Source organism: Heptranchias perlo, chromosome 8, assembly GCF_035084215.1.
Source record: "Heptranchias perlo isolate sHepPer1 chromosome 8, sHepPer1.hap1, whole genome shotgun sequence".
Classification (NCBI taxonomy): domain Eukaryota; kingdom Metazoa; phylum Chordata; class Chondrichthyes; order Hexanchiformes; family Hexanchidae; genus Heptranchias; species Heptranchias perlo.
In genome coordinates, this window is record NC_090332.1 from 8,258,982 (window position 1) to 8,282,035 (window position 23,054).

A 23,054-nucleotide genomic window follows, 5' to 3' on the forward strand; every position below is an offset into this window, starting at 1 on the left:
CCTGGGCTCACACATGAAGAATGGCCACTTGGATGAGGGTGATTGGCACCTGTGGAACAGCATCCCCACCAAAAGTTGCCAATGCCTTCAAGAGAGGAGGTGAGAAGGGGAAAAATCAGCAGAGAAAGGGAGACAAAAACTACCAAAGGCTTCTTGGAAAATCCCACGGATTTTGCTCGTGCCGTGAAAGCGATAGTTTAGTCGGATTCACTTGTTGATGATTTTGTAGAAGTAAGATCGATCTCTCACATGTTCTGTGTCACTAGAGAACTCCGAAAGGCCTGGTCCTCACGGTGGAGGCAGCCGACACATGTCCCAGCGTGGGCAGAGGGCCCACTCTTCTCCTTCGTACTCTGCCCATCACCCGGGTTATCAGGGACGGTTTCAACAGCCTGGTTCTACCACTTCAGCGCGAGCAGGTATGCCAAAGATCGCATATATCAGCATAGACTATTTTATGTTCTGGTGTTTAATAATGGCAGAGTAATGAAAAAGTAACCCAAAAAAACTACTGACATCCTCTGGTGTTTCTTTTAATTCATTCTCAGGATGTGGGCATCGCTGGCAAAGCCAGCATTTATTGCCCAATCCTAGTTGCTCCTTGAGAAGGTGGTGAGCCGCCTTCTTGAACCCCTGCAGTCCGTGTGCTGAAGGTGCTCCCAACAGTGCTGTTAGGTAAGGAGTTCCAGGATTTTGACCCAGCGACGATGAAGGAATGGCGATATATGTCCAAGTCAGGATGGTGTGTGATTTGGAGGGGAACTTGGAGGTGATGATGTTCCCATGTACCTGCTGCCCTTGTTCTTCTAGGTGGTGGAGGTCACGTGTAGAACATATGATTTAACACATTAACTGTACGCTTTTTGCTTAACGAAGAATAACATAGCTTCCCCAACGATTTAATGCACCTCATGCATTGCTACTACGTCCCCGGGTCTGATTCCAGGAAGCAGTGAAAGTGCTATAGCTAACCTCAGTCACTCCAGGCTAGGGGGAGAGGGAAAACCAGCCAGGAATCCTGCTCTTGATCACTGGTACAATGACCCCTACAGAGAACAGGATTAGGCTCAACTGGTATGCCCACCCCTGTGGTGAAGCAATTCACCAAAATGCACTGTCTAGGGTGGCCACTTAGATAAGTACCAGGAGGGCTCTAGTAAATCTACACTATATCATGAATCAAGGTCGTCAGTAGAGGAAGGATAAGGAGTAAGGATCCGGTGGAAGGGGTAATTGCATTTGATTTCTTAAGTTTTGTGTGTTTCTAGATGCCAAAACATCTTCTGAGCAGTTTGGAGTTTTAAAATTTTGCCAGCCTCTATTCTTCACACCTGATAAAATAACACATTGTTCAACAAAAATTCCTGACCTTATTGGTGCGGTGTCCCATATCCAGCTGACTGTCCATCCTTACCACTGATTAAAGTCTTGCATTGAACTCTTCCATCTCCACACAAACCAACGGGGCCAATTACCGCCCATCAGTCTACCCTTAATCATCAGCAAAGTGATGGAAGGTGTCGTTGACAGTGCTATCAAGCAGCACTTACTCACCAATAACCTGCTCACCGATGCTCAGTTTGGGTTCAGCCAGGGCCACTCAGCTCCAGACCTCATTGCAGCCTTGGTCCAAACATGGACAAAAGAGCTGAATTTCAGAGGTGAGGTGAAAGTGACTGCCCTTGACATCAAGGCAGCATTTGACTAATCACGAAGCCCTAGTAAAATTGAAGTCAATGGGAATCCGGGGGAAAACTCTCCAGTGGCTGGAGTCATACCTAGCACAAAGGAAGGTGGTAGTGGTTGTTGGAGGCCAATCATCTCAGCCCCAGGACATTGCTGCAGGAGATCCCCAGGGCAATTTCCCAGGCCCAACTATCTTCAGCTGCTTTATCAATGACCTTCCCTCCATCATAAGGTCAGAAATGGGGATGTTCGCTGATGATTGCACAGTGTTCAGTTCCATTTGCAACCCCTCAGACAATGAAGCAGTCCGTGCCCGCATGCAGCAAGGCCTGGACAACATCCAGGCTTGGGCTGATAAGTGGCAAGTAACATTCACACCACACATGTGCCAGGCAATGACCATCTCCAACAAGACCACCTCTCCTTGACATTCAACAGCATTACCATCGCTGAATCCCCCACCATCAACATCCTGGGGGTCATCATTGATCAGAAACTTAATGCACCAGCCACCCAAATTCTGTCGCTACAAGAGCAGGTCAGAGGCTGGGTATTCTGCGGCGAGTGACTCACCTCCTGACTCCTCAAAGCCTTCCACCATCTGCAAGGCACAAGTCAGGAGTGTGATGGAATACTCTCAACTTGCCTGGATGAGTGCAGCTCCAACAACACTCAAGAGGCTCGACACCATCCAGGGCAAAGCAGCCCACTTGATTGGCACCCCATCCACCACCTTAAACATTCACTCCCTTCACCACCAGCGCACCATGGCTGCAGTGTGTACCATCTACAGGATGCACTGCAACAACTCACCAAGGCTTCTTCGACTGCACCTCCCAAACCCACGACCTCTACCACCCAGAAAGATAAGGGCAGCAGGCGCATGGGAACACCACCACCTGCACGTTCCCCTCCAAGTCACACACCATCCTGATTTGGAAATATATTGCCGTTCCTCCATTGTCGCTGGGTCAAAACCCTGGAACTCCTTACCTGGTGAGAAGTGGCCCACCACCACCTTCTCAAGGGCAATTAGGAATGGGCTATAAATGCTGGCCAGCAAAGCCCGCATCCCATGAATGAAAAAAAACCTACTTCCTTGAATGTGAATTCCTTTTTATTATCGCCATTCCCACCAAAGTTTTGCCTTCTATTGTTTTCTATCCAAATTTTGAAAAGCCCAAAACAAACACCAGCACTAGTGCCAGAAAAGCACTCGCATCAGTCAGTCAATATTATTGGAGCTGCTGTATGGTTCAAGCCATAAGAAGCTCACTGTACTTAATTGGCTGTAAAGCACCTTGGGGCATCCTGAGGTCGTGAAAGGCGCTATATAAATGCAGGTTCTTTCTTTTTCTTTTGTACTGATTGACTAAAGAGTTTTGAGGAGCGGTAGGTAGCACACACAGGAATCGAATGCACTCGTCGTTGGGTTTTGTTCAATCTATTTATTTATCTCAGGTAGAGGACCTCAACCAAGACCGGGACCCCACAACAGAAGAACACAGCTCGGTCCGCGGTGAGTGTAAGCTGTCTTTACTTTAAAGTAACACTCTGTGTCAAATTGAAAATACAGAAACTACGCAGTAGCAACCTGTAAAACTCAAGCAACGCTCAATAATCAGTCCGACCTCTATAATCTGTTTGGCCTCTCAGTTAGATCACCGAGAGGAGACTTTATAATATAGCAGGGCTATGGGGAAAGAGCACGAGAGTGGGAGTAATTGGATAGCTCTTTCAAAGAGCCGGCATAGGCTCGGTGGACCAAATGACCGCCTTCTGTGGGATTCTATGATTCTATTCTATAAGAGCATCCAAGTTATTAAATTGCATAGATATGGCTAATCCAGAGGACTATTTGAAGGTGTGTCTGGATACTAGAAGAAGGATGCGTGAATCAAAACCGGTGAAAGGAAAGTTCAGAAGACATGTCAGAAGAACGTCACGCAAAGAGTGATCAACACTGGGAATGGTATTTTGGGTAGGGTGTTGGAGGTGAAAACCTTAGACTCATTCAAGAGTGAAGACGCAATGATGGAGGAAGTGTAGACCTCTTATTCTGGATGGAGGAGCTAAGATGCGCTGATTAGCCCCTCTCATCTAAGTCTATTTTGTGATCTACGAACTGCATTCATAGATGGGTTGTGAAGCTCAGGGCATCCAGTTAAATGTTCTTGGTAATCAATAGACTGCATATTCTATTTAATTGCTCCAATCCCTTCTTGAATTTACAGTGGTAGAGGGTTTTCTGTAGTATTAATTCATGTGCTGTATATTTAACTGGGACTGTGCAAAGTACCCAGGGCCACCACTTCAGAAACAGAGAGTTGCTGAGCCACACAGACCAAGAAGGTTTCAATTCCCAGTCTGTGCTGAGTTAGCCGATCTCAGCTGAGCTGGCATTAAGGATGTTCCAATGGACCCAGCGCCCTGGGTTTGGAAGTGGAAAGTCAATCAGGGTTCCCAATTCTGATCACCACCCCATGATCCCTGCTGGGTGTGCGGGTACAGGTTCGGAGTCAGCCTTATTGGATTTATTGGTGATTTTTATATTTATGGTCCCTTTAAATTTATATTTATACAATCCATCTGCAGTGTGAAAAAATAAATGTTACAGAGGCTTGTTTTTAAATGTCAAGCACAACCTATAGTCGATGGTAAATTCAAGCAGAGTTTTGTAACTGACTGTCCAGTGAAGGGTCACTTTTAGCTGAAGTGTGCATCTTTCACATGGTTGTGATTATGGACATAACTTGCGGGCCATTCACATGTTTGGAATTCTCTGCTCCTGATTGTCAAAAGTGGAATCTCTTTCCAAGGCACTTTCGCTGATTTGCAACCCTCATCTTCAGCATAGCCTATGTGGAATCACTTCTGTAATTACCCCGGGTGTGTCTGTAACTGCGTGGGATATCTGATGAAGTAACTCACTGGCACGAATAGCATTCAGGAGGATCAAATTGGACTTGTATTAAGACGTACAAAATTTGGGGGGGCGGTGAGGGCGTTTTAAACCAAGCGCAAGTGAAAATTTTTCAAAGTGGCAAAAACTAAATCTCAGGTGTGAAGTTGGTCTTTGATTTCAATGGGAAAGATAATCGGTGCAGTGTAGAACAAGTAGCCGATTCACCATGAACTACTGGCGAAGACCAATTTCACGCCCCTCATCTCTGCTGGCGTGAAGATCCACACACAGGCACTGCAGTTAAATGTGACGGTAAGGGGTTAGATGACCACGCGCCCACCCTTAAGCTCCCACACAAAGCATTTTGCTATCTCCCCATGGACTTTCATTTCAGTAACATGCCCAAGACGGCATTGAGCATATACAGTAGTGAATTGTTCACACGGACAAGAGCCTGCATCTGTGTATAAACTTGACCCTGGGTAATTCAGTGCTCATCCTTGCGTGAAACACGCTCCAGTTTCAAAAATGCGTTTTGTTTCACTGCTCCTCATACCTGTCACCCCTCCAGGAACTCACCGGTGTCTTCAAGGCACTTTTCCAACTCCAATAAAGGTCCAGGAGATCGATCTATCCTTCAGTCTGAGTACCCCTAGCGTTAAAGCGCACTCACGAGAAACCGAGGTCTCAACTCCTGTGGTGTTGCCCCATGTGTGACAGAAAGTTGAATCCAGGGGCATGAGTTGCCCACGTTCTATTTACACTTTGCCAAAAATCACATCATCGGACAGAAGTACTGGATCAACTATCTCTATGTCATTCCATTATTTCATGTGAAGATTTTTCTGCCAGTTTTCTCCCTTCTCTCCTGTTGGACAATAGTCTTCCTCTAGTACCTTGCCCAAGTCGTCATTGGTCTTCGTCTTTGACTCTAGACAGTGAGTATCAGCCGGCCATTTGACTGCAGGGTGCATCACACCCAGCCTAATCCTGTGTTCACCCCACATCCACACATATGCAATTTCTAGCAGGGGTTGCTGGATTACAGTCAGGAACAGGAACCCTGGTTTGATTTATTTCCACCCACCCCCCAAACCCAGGGGCACCTTATTTTTTTATTCATTCGTGGGATGTGGGCATCGCTGGCGAGGCCGGCATTTATTGCCCATCCCTAATTGCCCTCGAGAAGGTGGTGGTGAGCAGCCTTCTTGAACCGCTGCAGTCCGTGTGGTGACGGTTCTCCCACAGTGCTGTTAGGAAGGGAGTTCCAGGATTTTGACCCTGCGACGATGAAGGAACGCCGATATATTTCCAAGTCGGGATGGTGTGTGACTTGGAGGGGAACGTGCAGGTGGTGTTGTTCCCATGTACCTGCTGCTCTTGTCCTCCTAGGTGGTAGAAGTCGCGGGTTTGGGAGGTGCTGTCGAAGAAGCCTTGGCGAGTTGCTGCAGTGCATCCTGTGGATGGTACACACTGCAGACACTGTGCGCCGGTGGTGAAGGGAGTGAATGTTTTGGGTGGTGGATGGGGTGCCAATCAAGCGGGCTGCTTTGTCCTGGATGGTGTTGAGCTTCTTGAGTGTTGTTGGAGCTGCACTCATCCAGGCAAGTGGAGAGTATTCCATCACACTCCTGACTTGTGCCTTGTAGATGGTGGAAAGGCTTTGAGGAGTCAGGAGGTGAGTCACTCGCCGCAGAATACCCAGCCTCTGACCTGCTCTTGTAGCGACAGTATTTATATGGCTGGTCCAGTTAAGTTTCTGGTCAATGGTGACCTACATCAGTTAACTCAACACAAACTGGGGATCAAACCCGGGGCCTTCTAGGTTGTATAGCTCAGTAGCACGGCACATTTACTAACTGGTGCCAATACTTTGCACGTTTATTGCAGTATGCAGATCCTGTGCCTTAATGTAATTTGTGTGAAAGCTGTAACCCCTTCCGCCTCACCATGAGAAGAGAGCTCATTCGTTATAAAACATTCGAGGGGGATGGGGGGTGATATCTATGATGTGCCATCTACAAGTATACATCGTACCAAACAAGCTTTTGTGTTCTGTTAGCACAGTTTGTGTCAACGCCACTGTGTCACTTGCACGTAACGTTGCATGCAGTATCTGCTGACCCTGTTATACTTACTGTCCTGCAAAGCACTGGCACCCTCCTCCCTCCCATCCACGCCCCTATAAGGGACACTCATCATGATCCTGTGGCCATGCCTACAGGTTGGTGTCAGACTACCATCGCCTAATCAATGCTGGTGTCCACAGCGTTGACAGAATCAAAGGGCTTTTCCTAATATTTGGAATTGGATGAAAAACGAACATACATTGAATTGTCCTTATGTAAAATAACTCACGTATGGATTATCCAAGATCTTTCTTGCTGTTTAAAGTTCTAACCATTATCTTGTGTTTCAATTTTTTTTTTAGTTGGTCTGGATTTCAAGGTTCCCAGCCTGGCTGGAATTAGTTGGATTGTGAAATTTTAACGGATAGAAAATGCCATTTGGTCTGAAGGAAGATGTAGCATTGATTTCTACTTGTTCAGTAGACAAACTGCTGGAAACATCCTGATAATTATTGACTTTGCATTTGAAAATCTTTTTTGTACAAGTCTAACATAATATTAAATGATTTAAAAAGCACAAAATGGGCTTTGCCGATATCTCAGTAACTTTATCCAGTTGAATCGTACTGACAGGAAGGTCTTAGCTTTGATTCCCCAGTTAGAGCTGAATCAACTGATCCCACACTGTGAATAACTTCAACAACCCTATGTCTACCAGGGGAAAATTGACCAAGGCTGATGGTCTCGATAGCTGTCTAGTGACTCCTACTGGGCGAACATGTATGTCAACATTGAGAATATGATGGGATTTAGCCGTGATGCCCCATGGTGGAACAGCCCATCATACTCTCTGTTGGGGCTTGCAGCTAAATAGTGACCACTTGGGCAAGGTACTGCAGAGAAGGAATCCCAGAAATTAGGGCCTAGATAGCTGAAGAAACAGCCGCCAATGGTGGGCCAAAGGAATGCACAAGAGGCCAGAAATGGAGAAACGCAGAGTTCTCTGAGGGTTCATTAGATTGATTCCTGGGATGAGAGGCTTGTCCTATGAGGAGAGATTGAGTAGAATGGGCCTAAACTCTGGAGTTAAGAAGAATGAGAGGTTATCTCATTGAAACATAAGATTCTAAGAGGGCTTGACAGGGTGGATGCTGAGAGGCTGTTTTCCCCCGGCTGGAGAGTCTAGAACTAGGGGCACAGTCTCAGGATAAGGGGCCAGACATTTAGGACTGAGATGAGAAGGAATTTCTTCAGTCAGAGGGTCGTGAATCTTTGGAATTCTCTACCCCCGAGAGCTGTGGATGCTCAGTCGTTGAGTATATTCAAGGCTGAAATTGATAGATTTTTGGACTCTAAGGGAATCAAGGGATATGGGGATTGGGCGGGAAAGTGGAGTTGAGGTCGAAGATCAGCCGTGACCTTATTGAACGGCGGAGCAGGCTCGAGGGGCCGTATGGCCCACTCCTGCTCTTATTTCTTATGTTCTTGTAGTGCTGGAGGAGATTACATATATAAGGAGGGGCGAGGCCATGGAGGGATTTGATGACGAGATGAGAATTTTAAATTGGAGGACCAGGAACCAATGGAGAGCGCAGGGGTGATGAATGAACGGGACTTGGTGCGAGTTAGGATACGGGCAGCAGAGTTTTGGATGAGCTCAAGTTTATGGAGGGTGGATGCTGGGAGGCCGGCCAGGAGAGCATTGGAATAGTCAAGTCTGGATGTTACAAAGGCGTGGATGAGGGTTTCAGCAGCAGTTGAGCTGAGGCAGGGGCGGAGACGGGCGATGTTACGGAGGTGGAAGTAGGCGATCTTGGTGATGGAGTGGATATGGGGTCAGAAGCTCATCTCAGGGTCAAATAGGATGCCAAGGTTGCGAACAGTTGTCTGGCTGGGAGGGGGATGTAATCGGTGGAGAGGGTACGGAGTTTGTGGCAGGGGCCAAAGACAATTGCTTTATTCCACACCCCCCCCCCCAATGTTTAACTGGAAGAAATTACAGTTCATCATTGGACAAGCAGTCTGTCAACACAGAGCCTGTGAATGGGTTCAGAGCTTGTGGAGAGGTAGAGCTGGGTGTCATCAGTGTACAGGTGGAACTTGATGCCATGTCTTCAGATCACGTCACCAAGGGGCGGCATGTAGTTGAGGGAGAGGAAAGGGCCAAGCGTAGATCCTTGGGGGACCCAAGTGGTAATCGTGCAGGGGAGGGAAAAGAAGCTAATGCTGGAGATGCTCTGGCTACAATCGGATAGGTAAGAGTGGAACCAAGTGAGAGCAGCCTCACTCAGCTGGACAATGGAGGAGAGGCATTGGAGGAGGATGGTGTGGTCGACCGTGTCAAAGGCTGCAGAGAGGTCGAAAAGAGATAGCGCATCATGATCACAGTCACAGGGTGTAATTTATGATTTTGATTGCTGTGGCAGGGGTGGAAACCTGATTGAAGAGATTACAGTGACATGCGGAATGGATTTCTGGTTGCAAAAACACTGCAGTCATTTAAGAAACAATTAGAGGCCGTGATGGGAGATTGTGTGATCTCTCTGGATGGATGAGATAAGATGGGACAAATGACCTTCCTTATCTGTATCTACATTACAACAGTACCTGCACTTCAAAAGTAAATCATTGGCCGTGCAGCACTTTGGGACATCCTGAGATGTAAAAAGTGCTGTATAACGTCATTTGTTTCTTTCCTTCTATCTTTCCTCCTTTCTCTTGTGACACACGTTGGAATTTCTCACATGCCAGCGTGGCTGAAACCAGTACACACTGCTTAGGTGTGCTGTTAGTGGAATCATATTTGTATCTTATTTTTCTCATCTTAACAGTGACTACACTTCAGAAGTACTTAATTGGCTGTAAAGCGCTTTAGGACGTCCTGAGGTTGTGAAAGGCGCTATATAAATGCAAGTCTTTCTTTGGTTGCTGAGAATTAGTATCCATTAATAATACAGTTTGGCTTATTAAGGCCAGTTCTGCGATTGCTCACATACACACCTGGGATATTTGTGTGGTGGACTGACCCAATCAGATTTTGCGGAGTTGGCTAATTTGAAATAATTTGACTAGGGTTTATTCACTTGGGGGAAGAGAATGGGGAATCCATTAATGCACCAGCTCTTAAAGGGCGTAGGAGTGATGCACAACTTTGGGCGGAAGCTGCCTGTTGAGTGTGGAAGATGGCTGGAGGAGCTGCGAGGACTGCCTCGTTCACTGAAGCGAGCTTGGAGGCCCTGCTAGAAGAGGTGGCACAGAGGAAAGTGGCCAATTTGAGGGCAGAGGGGAACCCTCCTAATAGAGCTACTGTGCAGCAGGCATAGCGGGACTGCGATCTTCCGGCTGGCACCCGGCAAGATAAAGGAGCTTAACTCCATATCTCCCAACAGCCACCTGGCCCTGGGCCACAGAGAGTGGTTAGAATGTGGCACTCGCTACCTCAAGGAGTGGTTGAGGCCAATAGCATAGATGCCTTTAAGGGGAAACTAGATAAGTACAGGAGGGAGAAAGGAATAGAAGGATACGCTGATAGGGTTAGATGAAGTAGAGTGGGAGGAGGCTAGTGTAGACCAGTTGGGCCAAATGGCCTGTTTCTGTGCTGTGAATTCTATGTAATTCTATGATTTTTCCTGGTCCCCAGACTGGTTTTAGAAGGCTTGGAAAATGTGTGGAGAATTCTTCAGTCACAGAGTGACTTTCAAATACACTTTGAATGCCCACTGGCTTGATATAAGGTTAATAGCTTCCTGCTCGAGTGTTTGACTGGGATTTGAAATGTGGAAATCTAACTGATAATTTGGTACAACTATTTCAGTATAGAAAAGAAACATATGGCCGCCCCATTTAATATCATCGTAAAAACATTCGTGGAACCTGTTTCAGGGAATAAGAGAGTAAGTATGGTCAATATGCTTAGTAGCACAATACAGGGTCTGTATTTGGCGCAGGGAGTATATCAGTCCACATCAGATGATGTATATCTAACTGGCTAGGTCCTCTACTGGAGATGTGCTGCAGCCCGGGGATTGCTCATTTCCTGTGGGACTGGCCAAAAATTCTGGATGGAAATTGCAAATTGAATTTAATTTCTAGCAGAAGCCTCAATTCCCTGAATTGCACCTATAATTATTTTAGGTGACGTCCCACTCCTGTAGGTCAGCCAAGGTTCTCACTCACGGATCCTATCCAGCGACGCCTGCTGCAAAGTACGCCTGTCAGGTGAGGGCAGGATCGGGCTTGCCTGGGGGCGGCGGGGGGTGCGGGGGTTGAGTGACCTGCCGACAATTTGGGCTCACACAAACAGAAAGGCCCAGTGGGCCTAGTGCGCAGGACCGGCGGTGACCATGGGACTGTGCCACCTTCAAGAGGAGGGGGTGGTAAACTGGAAACACCAAGGATAACATTTCTTAAAAAAGATCAAACGTGAAGGCAGAGGTGCCAACACCTGGGAAACATTGGGAGTAAAATATAGAATCAGAAAGAGTGAGACCGAATGTCATCCCGTTTATGCTGCATTTACTTTCAGGAGGATGCAATATGCAATACCTTGAAAGAGGTTAGGGTATTCATTGCATCCGTTTTAATCTGCGTAGGCGTTGGTCCCACTGCTAAATTCGTGGGACCCATTTTTTTTGGCGTCCCGGGCGATGGGCCTCTTGAATTTGTTAACTAGGGGCCTTAACGCCTGTTAAAGGACCCCTGTGTAAAATGAAGTTACCGATGAGCGGAGCAGGCTTCAGGCCTGCCCCACTCTGGATTCCTCAGCGATCCATATGGCCACCAACCACCGGCAAGTTTTTTAGATTTTTAAAAAAACTTTTTGTGGAGCCAGGAGTTAGTTCTCCCCCTCGACTCTACAGTCCCGACAATCGTCCCCTCCGCTCCCCGCCCCCACCCCCCCCCCCCACTGCCCATTCCAACTGGAGGCTCGACAGGCAGCCCGCCCCAAATATGTAGAAGAGGCCCGAGGAATAATTCCTGCCGATCCGCGGGCCTCTTGGGTTAGGAATCTCCTGCACTCGCAGCACCGAGTTTGGGCCCGGAAACAGGCCCAGATGAAAATCTACCTCCTGGATTTTTTAAACCAAGGTGAGTAAGCCTCATTCCAAATGAGTGAGAGTTGACAAGTTTGTTAAGATCATGTATTGTATGATCCAAAGGCAGGCAAGTTAATTCTAAGAAGAGCATTGAAATTTCGGAAAAACTGGAATTTGTCTTGTAATGCCTAAGGTGGACAATCCAGTCAGTTTAATGGGGGAGTAGGGGCTTCAAACTTAACTAGAGGACTCATGATCCCATCAGCTTTCAGTAATGCTCCCTGTTCAATGTAACAGCTCAAGCACAGTGATATAATGTAGGACTGAGGCCAGAACGCCCAACAGTTTTTTGCATTCAAGTATTATTTTTATTCTAGTGGCTACGAGAGCAGGTCAGAGGCTGGGTATTCTGCGGCGAGTGACTCACCTCCTGACTCCCCAAAGCCTTTCCACCATCTACAAGGCACAAGTCAGGAGTGTGATGGAATACTCTCCACTTGCCTGGATGAGTGCAGCTCCAACAACACTCAAGAAGCTCGACACCATCCAAGATAAAGCAGCCCGCTTGATTGGCACCCCATCCACCACCCTAAACATTCACTTCCTTCATCACCGGCACACTGTGGCTGCAGTGTGTACCATCCACAGGATGCACTGCAGCAACTCGCCAAGGCTTCTTCGACAGCACCTCCCAAACCCGCGACCTCTACCACCTAGAAGGACAAGAGCAGCAGGCACATGGGAACAACACCACCTGCACGTTCCCCTCCAAGTCACACACCATCCCGACTTGGAAATATATCGTCGTTCCTTCATCGTCGCTGGGTCAAAATCCTGGAACTCCCTTCCTAACAGCACTGTGGGAGAACCGTCACCACACGGACTGCAGCGGTTCAAGAAGGCGGCTCACCGCCACCTTCTCAAGGGCAATTAGGGATGGGCAATAAATGCCGGCCTTGCCAGCGACGCCAACATCCCATGAATGAATAAAAAAAAATGTAACATCTTGCCGAGTGTACAAAGACACTGAGTGGCCAGTTTCGATTGTGATTGCAATTTGCCATGGGTTGGAAGTGGCCGGTGAAGAGATGTGCCCGTTTCATGAGTGGAGACAGGCCACACACCCCTTTTGGAACAACATCAACAACAACTTGCATTTATGTAACGCCTTTAACATAGTAAGACGTTCCAAGGTGCTTCACGGGAGTGATTATCAAACAAAATTTGACACTGAGCCACAAAAGGAGATATTAGGACAGGTGGCCAAAAAGCTTGGTCAAATAGGTAGGTTTTAAGGAGTGTCTTAAAAGAGGAGAGAGAGGTTTAGGGAGGGAATTCCAGAGCTTAGGGCCGAGGCAGCTGAAGGCACGGCCGCCAATGGTGGAGCGATTAGCATCGGGGATGCGCAAAGGGCCAGAATTGGAGGAGTGCAGAGATCTCGGAGGGTTGTAGGTCTGTAGGAGGTCACAGAGATAGGGAGGGGGCAAGTTTATGGCTTCTCGGATTAAGAGCGAGGAAGGGTTTCCCGCAGGTAGGTGTAAGGTGAAAGTGGGTAGGTTCTACATTGCCACTTCCAGTTCAGATTCAATTTATGGAAGTAACATCTCCCAACTAAAGCAGTGTGTGTCAAGGGCCTTCAGAAAGCAGGGCATATTCCACACGAGCACCACCTTTAGCACTTCCACGATAAATAACCCAAAGCCGCAGGAGGCCGTTCATTTACAGCAATTAGAGGGCTCGACAGGGTTTTGAGGCAATTTGGCAGAACGGTGGTCCCTTAACATCAAACCTCGTCGAGTTAGGCAAAAGCATCGACGTGTGTGGAAGAAGAAAGCAAAAACGCAGAGGGAGGATTTTACAGTTCAGTACGGTACGCCTCAGCAGAAGTCAAGTTGGAGGGCAAGGTAATGTGTGTGCCAGCTTCCTAAAGTGAGCAGCAAATGGGTTCTACTGCAACAGCAGCAGCCAAGCAGCTCATTGCTATCATTATCTTATCAGGGATTAATGAGCACTATAGTCACTGTGCATAATACAGATCCCCCAGAAAACAGGTGCAGGTTTCCATGGCAGTATTGTATTAAGCACACAGTCACAATGTGTACACATTTTCAACTGAAACGTAAAGTGTTTACATTTTATCCTGTGCTTCAGTCCTTCTTTCTAATTATATGCTGCACAGCTTTTCCAGCCGAGAGGGAAGCTGAAATGTTTCTTTGTTGAAGACCGTGTGTTCATTATTTCAAGGGGAAAAGTAGATGTTTGCGTGTGTGTGTGTGTGTGTGTGTGTGTTAGAGTAGGGTGGGAGATCCTGAATTGGTCTTGCTTGCAACACAGTCTGCATCATCTGGTACCAAAACACAGGGAATTGACCTAGGCAGACATCTAATAAAAGTCTCCCCCCACCCCGCCCCTCTCCCTACCCCCCAGCAGCACTGACAAGCTTTTAATTGAATGCAGGGCCAGGACTTGAGCCTGCTCTCAGTCACACAGACCGCAATCTGTTCATCGGTCACCCAAAGCAGGCTTAAAGGGGCATTGTTGACCTAGTAGAGTTAAGCTCAAGGTTTGCGAACCGAGAAATGTAGTAACATCATATCGCAGAATAATATGCTCTGCTCGGTACATTCAACTTCATGTGAAGTGTATTTAAAAAGTGATGTCAAGCTCCCTGATGCCTCAACTGGTTAAAAAGGCAGTCTGTAACTCAGCTATATGGATTAAAGGGTGTGACTTCCAGTCTGTAGTGAGTTAGCCTCATCTTTGCTGTGCAATGGTTATGGGGACCTGCAATTGTTCTCTGTGCACTTAGGCATAGTGAGAATAAAATCAACCAAACTCAGCCCCCCCCCCCCGACACCCCCCCCAACCCACCTCCCATCGCTACCCAGTGCCTCTTGCTGTAAAGATGTACTTGTGTGGACATTGAGTAAGGACAGGATCAGGCTAGACTGTAAAGCCCCCGCTGAAGCCAAATAGCCTGCTGACACTTACTGTCTAGGTTTATCCTTGAAGAATGGCCATTTAGGCAAAGTGCTGAACGGTAGCCAACTGCCATTGAACTAACGCCCAGCAAAATGTCATCAGCTTAAGGTGAGAATGGACCAAAAAATTGGAGAGAAAATACTCAGGCCACCAGAGAAATGGGACAGGCGTAATGAGAATTTTTGCAAATGGCCAATATCAAGATATCTCATCTTAAAAAATTAATTCTCTACTGCCTTTCTGTATTGGTTTCCCCAGGCACACAACACCTGCAGGTGAAAGGTCAGGTAGATAGGTTGCTCCAGGCCTCTGGTTGGTTTCAGAGCAGCAGCACCGGCAGGGTTGTCAGAGGTGAACTTTTCTCGGATTTTCTCGCTTCCTTTCAAGTAGAGAAGCAGCTGGTTTCCAGTTAACACCTTCCCCACCCTTGAGGTGTGGGACATGGTGAGCATTCCAGCCCGCTGGGTCCCACTGCTACTTACATACATTTCACTTTCAGTATCTTCTCTCATGATCTCAGGACTCCCAAAGCGCTTTATAGCCAATGAAGTGACATCACTGTCGTAATCTTGGGAAACACTGCAGCCAATTTGTCCCTCAAACAGCAATTAGATACATTACCAGATAATCTGTTTTAGTGATGTTGGTTGAGGGATAAGTATTGGCCAGGACACCAGGGAGAACTCCCCTGCTCTTCCTCAAATAGTGTCATGGAATCTTTTACATCCACCTGAGAGGACAGACAGGACCTCGGTTTAATGTCTCAGCTGAAAGACGGCACCTCTGACAGTGCAGTGCTCTCTCAGTACTGCACTAAAGTGTCAGCCTAGATTATGTGCTCAAGTCTCTGGAGTGGGACTTGAACCCACAACTTTCTGACTCAAAGGTGAGGGTGCTACCCACTGAGCCACGGCGGACACTTGATGCATAAGAAGCATAAGAAAAAATGGATGCCGAGCCAAAGGAGGAGATGTTAGGAAGGGTGACCAAACGCTTGGTCAGAGAGATGGGTTTTGAAGGAGGAGAAGGAAGTGGAGAAGCGGAGAGGTTTTGGGAGGAATTCCAGTGCTTAGAGCCTAGACAGCTGAAGGTCACCAATGGTGGTGAAGGGAGAGGGGTTGTGCAAGAGGTCAGAGTCAGAGGAACGGAGAGATGTAGGGCTGGAGGAGGTTACACAGCTAGGGAGGGATGAGGCCATGGAGGGATTTGAACATGAAGATGAGGGGGAACAACGAGAATGGGAGGGAGTAAAGGTTCTAGTTGAGTCAAGGGCACCAAAGATGAGGAAAATCCTAGGGTTGAATTGTTAGCAGTGGTTGGGTTGAGTTGTTGTGGTTGGCTTTAATGCCACCACGTTAGGGAAAGGAAAAATCAGCCAGGATTTCAGCTCAATAACTATCCAGGGACTCCTGCTAAATAAAGCATGAGGCGGAGGTCTGGCTCAGGCATGCTGAGGTACTCCCCCATAGCCGAATAGCCCACGTAGATCCACGTATGAAGCATGGTGGGCTACCGATACCTGTGGGACTCATTCTCCAGCAAAAGGCCAGTTGCCTTCGGGGGGGGGGGGGTGGGGGGGGGTAAGATACAGAGAGTTGAGTGTGTTTGCAATATTTCGAAAGCAGTAACATTGTCAGCGAATGTGTATTCTGCTCCTGATGGGCTACGAGCACCACGTTCCAAGGCCAGTGGTCCATGGCCTCCACTCTCCCTTACGTGGTTAAGTAATTGCTGTGAACAGTGAATTGTTGGAAGTCTGTTTAAGAGCAGATTTTGTGCTGCCTTTCACTTTTCTCTTTCTGCATGAAAAGGCCCTGCTAATCTACATGTGTGAGAGATTACAATGCAGCACCAAATGAGGAGGAAATGTCAGGTTATGTTTCTGCACCAGCCTTCTCTCCACCCTCCATCTGTGGTGATGTCAGGCCTTTATTGTCACATATGCTGCCTGTTGCACACTGACCATCTGTTTACCAAGTTGATTAAGTGCTCTGGTTGCTATGGGAACTGAGCCACCGAGTGCAATGGCACTGAAAGCATTTTATGCTCAGATTTCACTTTTTCTCATTCAGTGCAGCGGAATGGCAGTAAATTATATAATTTTTTTTTGTGTGACAAAAACATCCCCTCCAGTGTTTGCACTCAGATAACACAATAATAAGGCACACACGTATCCATTTCTAGGGCCCAATTCTCTTCACAAGGCTTCGCTGTCCCTTACTGATAATAACATTACGAAGGGGACATTCAGCCTGTCCAAACAGTGCAGACGCTTTCTTCCGACAAGGCTTCTTCCGACTGCTCCCGACTACAGACAGTGACCTCCGTGCATTGCTGTCTCCCCCCCCCCCCCCCACCCTTTTACTTCTCTGTCAGGTCCCGCTTGCACTGCAGGGGCACTCAGACAGAGGCCCAATAACTTAATAAGAGTGTAAGTGTGGAGATCAGATCCCAGCGCTCACTGAAACAGGCTCCCTTCAGGCAGAAAGTCTGCCCACACAAAGGTTTCCCGAATATCAGTATGTTTATGCCGTAGGATTCCCGGAATGTGGGACTCGCTGCCACGCGGAGTGGTTAAAGCAGACAGCACAGACAGATTGAAGGGGAATCAATGCACGAGAATAGGAAAAAATGACATCTGCCGTCAGTTGTGCTACTGTATTTTAAAAGCATATACAGGGCGGAACATGCTCGGTCACACAATAACAGGTTGCTCTTTTTCTCATTCAGTGCAGCAGAATGGCAGTAAATTATATAACAGGTTGCAACCACGTGACGCTCTCAGATAAAAAATATTACCATGGGGCATAACCTTAAAATTACAGCCAGGCTGTTCAGGAGTGATGTCAGGAAGCATTTCTTCACACAAAGGGTAGTGGAAATCTGGAACTCTCTTCCCCCAAAAAGCTGTTGAGACTGGGGGTCAATTAAAAATTTCAAAACTGACATTGATAGATTTTTGTTAGGCAAGGGTGTTAAGGGTTAGGGAACTAAGGCGGGTAGATGGAGTTAAGATACAGATCAGCCATGATCTAAACGAATGGTGGAACAGGCTCGAGGGGCTGAATGGCCTCCTCCTGTTCCTATGTTTCCAACAAAATACAGAACATTAATGAAGGAGGATGGCTATTTTACACACTCCAGTATTTAGCAGTAAAGATCAAGCAAAGATTAGAAAATCAGATTCAGTTTCTAATTGCTAGCTTGTTAGTCCCATGTGTAGTGTCTATGTGTCTCTGTGTGTTCATTAACATACCCTGTCGTAATAAGGGCCTGCTAATTATTTTGTTTGCGCATGCTGAATAAAGTTGGCCACAAATAGGCAACTGTGCCTAATTGATTATGATAAATCCTGACCTTTTAAGAAAAGTGAATTCCCCCAATGGCTTAGTGGGCAAAGGCACGCCCCCCAGTATAGCACTGAGCCATAGGGAGCTCGAAGTCTGAGGTTCAATTCTCAGTCAGTTGCCCGATCTCAACTGGGGTGTTGGTAGGACCAATACAATTGGCCTCAATGCTCTTGGGCTCGAGCCGTGTTGCCCAATCAAAATTGCTGACTAGCCACAGGTTTGGCTACGGCAGCACTGTTTTAGCCACATGCACTAATTTTAGTAGAAAACACCTTACATACACTCACACAATACAGGTACACGTGTATATTTACTTAACAAACATCTACCACCATTCAGTTCGCAAGGACGTAAATCACACCCAACCATCAAAAAACACTCGCACACTCTGCTTCTCATCTTACTATTTTACCAACAAGCACACGAAAAGGTTAAAGTACGCCAGGTGAGTATGAGTATTGAAATACATGCCCAAGGACAGTGGCCATTACTCATATTTTATTTACTATTCAGAAATGCAATTAGCCACATCTGGATTCCCAATTAGCCACATGTGGCTAGTGGCTAATGTTTAGGGCAACACTGAGCTAGAGAGGGGAACGCTCAGCCTGGATTCACATTCCTGATCACTGTCCAGTCATCCCAGTACAACGTGCAGACATGAGGACGGGGTCATCTTCAACTGTTGGACATCTTTGTGAATGTAGACTGAAGTGAAGACTGACCATTTGGGCGAGATGTCAGACAGGCTGTGCATGTAGGACTGTCCTCCAACAGCTGTCAGCGGCTTCAGGAGATGGGGGGGGGGGGGAAATGAAACTGAATTTGATTGTAATGCTTTGGAAACTAACAGGAATAACAACACAAAAATAACTTGACTCGTTAATAAGTACGGAATAAACCGAGCGCCGTTATGCACTCAATGTTCATCACCAAAAGAATGAGGGCAGAGGTCAGGAGAATTTTTTTTTTTGTCAGAGGGTGAGTAGGACGTGGAATCTATTTGACGTTGATGTCAGCCTTCTCTCCTACTATTGCCCAACATTAGTTTCACCTCTCTGAAATGCCTAAATACATTCAATTCTCTATATAAACACAACTTACTGTTGTTGAGGACATTGTGATAAGAATCTCCACCGTATCACCAAGTGTTATACAGGCACTGGAATGTTGTTTTGTGAGGGACGTATTCGCTATGTGTGCAGAAAGCTCAAAATATGGGATGTCTTGCTACTGGTAGCGTTTGTATGAGAAGGCAATAGAACAGGATGTGAGGAGGACAATCACGGTGTTTATGAGGGTCAGGGCAGGGGACCGATCAAGAGCAGAGTATAAGTGAGCACAGGAATGTTATCTTTCTGATTGTTACTAAAAATTGAGATTAAGTTTTTCTTCATTTTGTTGTCGCCAATCATATTTCACAAAGACAACCAATCAGAAATTGGAAAAATATTTTCAGCCACCATCACCATGGTTTCCTGAGCCCATTAATCTCTCACCCCGTGACCTCCCCTCAACCTCTCACCCCGTGACCTACCCTCAACCTCTCTCACACAGTGACCTCCCCTCAACCTCTCTCACACCGTGACCTCCCCTCAACCTCTCACCCAGTGACCTCCCCTCAACCTCTCACCCAGTGACCTCCCCTCAACCTCTCACCCCGTGACCTCCCCTCAACCTCTCTCACACAGTGACCTCCCCTCAACCTCTCTCACACCGTGACCTCCCTTCAACCTCTCATACCGTGACCTCCCCTCAACCTCTCACCCCGTGACCTCCCCATAATCTCTCCCACCCCGTGACCTCCCCACAACTTCTCCAACACCGTGACCTCCCCTCAACCTCTCTCACCCCGTGACCTCCCCTCAACCTCTCTCACACCGTGACCTCCCCTCAACCTCTCTCACACCATGACCTCCCCTCAACCTCTCTCACACCGTGACCTCCCCTCAACCTCTCTCACACCGTGACCTCCCCTCAACCTCTCTCACACCGTGACCTCCCCTCAACCTCTCTCACCCCGTGACCTCCCCTCAACCTCTCTCACACAGTAACCTCCCCTCAACCTCTCTCACACCGTGACCGCCTCTCATTCCCTCTCACCCCGTGACCTCCCCTCAACCTCTCTCAGCCCGTGACCTCCCCTCAACCTCTCTCACCCCATGACCTCCCCTCTCTCTCACACCATGACCTCCTCTCATTCTCTCTCACCCCTTGACCTCCCCTCAAACTCTCTCACACCGTGACCTCCTCTCCTTTTCTCTCACACAGCGACCTCCCCTCAACCTCTCTCACCCCATGACCTCCCCTCAACCTCTCTCACCCCGTGACCTCCACTCAACCTCTCTCACCCCGTAACCTCCCCTCTCTCTCACACCATGACCTCCTCTCATTCTCTCTCACCCCTTGACCTCCACTCAAACTCTCTCACACCGTGACCTCCCCTCAACCTCTCTCACACCATGACCTTCCCTCAATTTCTCTCACCCGGTGACCTCCTCTCACGCTCTCTCACTCCGTGACCTCCCCTCTCTCTCACACCGTGACCTCCTCTCATTCTCTCTCACCCCTTGACCTCCCCTCAACCTCTCTCACCCCGTGACCTCCACTCAACCTCTCTCACCCCGTGACCTCCCCTCAACCTCTCTCACACCGTGACCTCCCCTCACTCTCTCACACACTGTGGCCTCCCTCAGCCCCTCACCCTCTCACACACTGTGGCCTCCCTCAGCCTCTCACTGTCCCACACACTGTGATCTCCCCTCACTCTCTCTCACCCCGTGATCTCCCCTCACTCTCTCACACACTGTGGCCTCCCTCAGCCTCTCACCCTCTCACACACTGTGGCCTCCCTCAGCCCCTCACTCTCTCACACACTGTGGCCTCCCTCAGCCCCTCACTCTCTCACACACTGTGGCCACCCTCAGCCCCTCACTCTCTCACACACTGTGGCCTCCCTCAGCCCCTCACTCTCTCACACACTGTGGCCACCCTCAGCCCCTCACTCTCTCACACACTGTGGCCTCCCTCAGCCCCTCACTCTCTCACACACTGTGGCCTCCCTCAGCCCCTCACTCTCTCACACACTGTGGCCTCCCTCAGCCCCTCACTCTCTCACACACTGTGGCCTCCCTCAGCCCCTCACCCTCTCACACACTGTGGCCTCCCTCAGCCTCTCACTGTCCCACACACTGTGGCCTCCCTCAGCCCCTCACTCTCTCACACACTGTGGCCTCCCTCAGCCCCTCACTCTCTCACACACTGTGGCCTCCCTCAGCCTCTCACTCTCTCACACACTGTGGCCACCCTCAGCCCCTCACTCTCTCACACACTGTGGCCTCCCTCAGCCTCTCACCCTCTCACACACTGTGGCCTCCCTCAGCCTCTCACTCTCTCACACACTGTGGCCTCCCTCAGCCCCTCACTCTCTCACACACTGTGGCCTCCCTCAGCCCCTCACTCTCTCACACACTGTGGCCTCCCTCAGCCCCTCACCCTCTCACACACTGTGGCCTCCCTCAGCCCCTCACCCTCTCACACACTGTGGCCTCCCTCAGCCCCTCACCCTCTCACACACTGTGGCCTCCCTCAGCCCCTCACTCTCTCACACACTGTGGCCTCCCTCAGCCCCTCACTCTCTCACACACTGTGGCCTCCCTCAGCCCCTCACTCTCTCACACACTGTGGCCTCCCTCAGCCCCTCACTCTCTCACACACTGTGGCCTCCCTCAGCCCCTCACCCTCTCACACACTGTGGCCTCCCTCAGCCCCTCACCCTCTCACACACTGTGGCCTCCCTCAGCCCCTCACCCTCTCACACACTGTGGCCTCCCTCAGCCCCTCACTCTCTCACACACTGTGGCCTCCCTCAGCCTCTCACCCTCTCACACACCGTGGCCTCCCTCAGCCCCTCACCCTCTCACACACTGTGGCCTCCCTCAGCCCCTCACTCTCTCACACACTGTGGCCTCCCTCAGCCCCTCACTCTCTCACACACTGTGGCCACCCTCAGCCCCTCACCCTCTCACACACTGTGGCCTCCCTCAGCCTCTCACTCTCTCACACACTGTGGCCTCCCTCAGCCCCTCACTCTCTCACACACTGTGGCCTCCCTCAGCCTCTCACTCTCTCACACACTGTGGCCTCCCTCAGCCCCTCACTCTCTCACACACTGTGGCCTCCCTCAGCCTCTCACTCTCTCACACACTGTGGCCTCCCTCAGCCCCTCACTCTCTCATACACTGTGGCCTCCCTCAGCCTCTCACTCTCTCACACAATTCAACCACCACTTGCTCCCCAAACTTCATACTATGAACGTAGGCCTGCCCTGCTGCTTATTCCCTGAGCCTCCCACTCTCTGACCAGCATCGTCTCCTGCCCACCACTCACTCCTGCCCTGTATTGTGCCTCAACCTCCACATCCAGATACGGCACTGGGAAATAGAAAAGATTTTGCCCGGGTCTCGTCCTCAGCCTGCAGCAGTGCTGTGGGAGATGTACTGCTTCTAGCTTTATCACCCTTAAACTGGGATGTGACAGATGGAATATATTTCACTTTGCGTTGAGTTGGTAGCATTAGGCGTCTTTGATCAACTTAATCGAGTATTGGGCCTAATCCATTGCCACCCTGACAATAGAAAGAAAGGAAGTTCTTGCATTTATATAGCGCCTTTCACAACCTCAGGACATCGCAAAGCACTTTACATCCAATGAAATATTTTTGAAGTGTAGTCACTGTTATAATGTAGGAAACACAACAGCCAATTTGCACACAGCAAGATCCCACCAACAGCACCAACGAGATAATGTCCAGTAAATCTGTTTTTAGTGATGTTGGTTGAGGGGTAAATATTGGCCAGGACACCGGGGAGAACTCCCCATCTCTTCTTCCAAATAGTGCCATGGGATCTTTTACATCCACCTGAGAGGGCAGACAGGTCCTCGGTTTAACGTCTCATCCGAAGGACAGTACCTCCGACAGCGCAGAGACTTCTCGGTCTTTGATCTTGCTAAGCTGCCTTTGCTG

General features: G+C 48.7%; 1 protein-coding gene across 4 annotated transcripts in view; it reads left to right on the forward strand.

Annotated features, from left to right (window-relative positions):
- The window catches only part of fam120b (family with sequence similarity 120 member B), a 93,467-nt gene that overhangs the window by 44,900 nt on the left and 25,513 nt on the right, over positions 1-23,054 (forward strand). For 2 of the 4 annotated variants that reach the window (XM_067988602.1, XM_067988604.1), the window contains exons 10-11: positions 267-419; positions 3,148-3,205. In XM_067988602.1, coding sequence (XP_067844703.1) covers positions 267-419; positions 3,148-3,205 — 211 coding nt within the window. Of the gene's footprint in view, positions 1-266; positions 420-3,147; positions 3,206-7,022; positions 7,243-12,073; positions 14,400-23,054 lie in introns of those variants that run through there. The other 2 variants (XM_067988601.1, XM_067988603.1) reach the window with 2 other exon arrangements.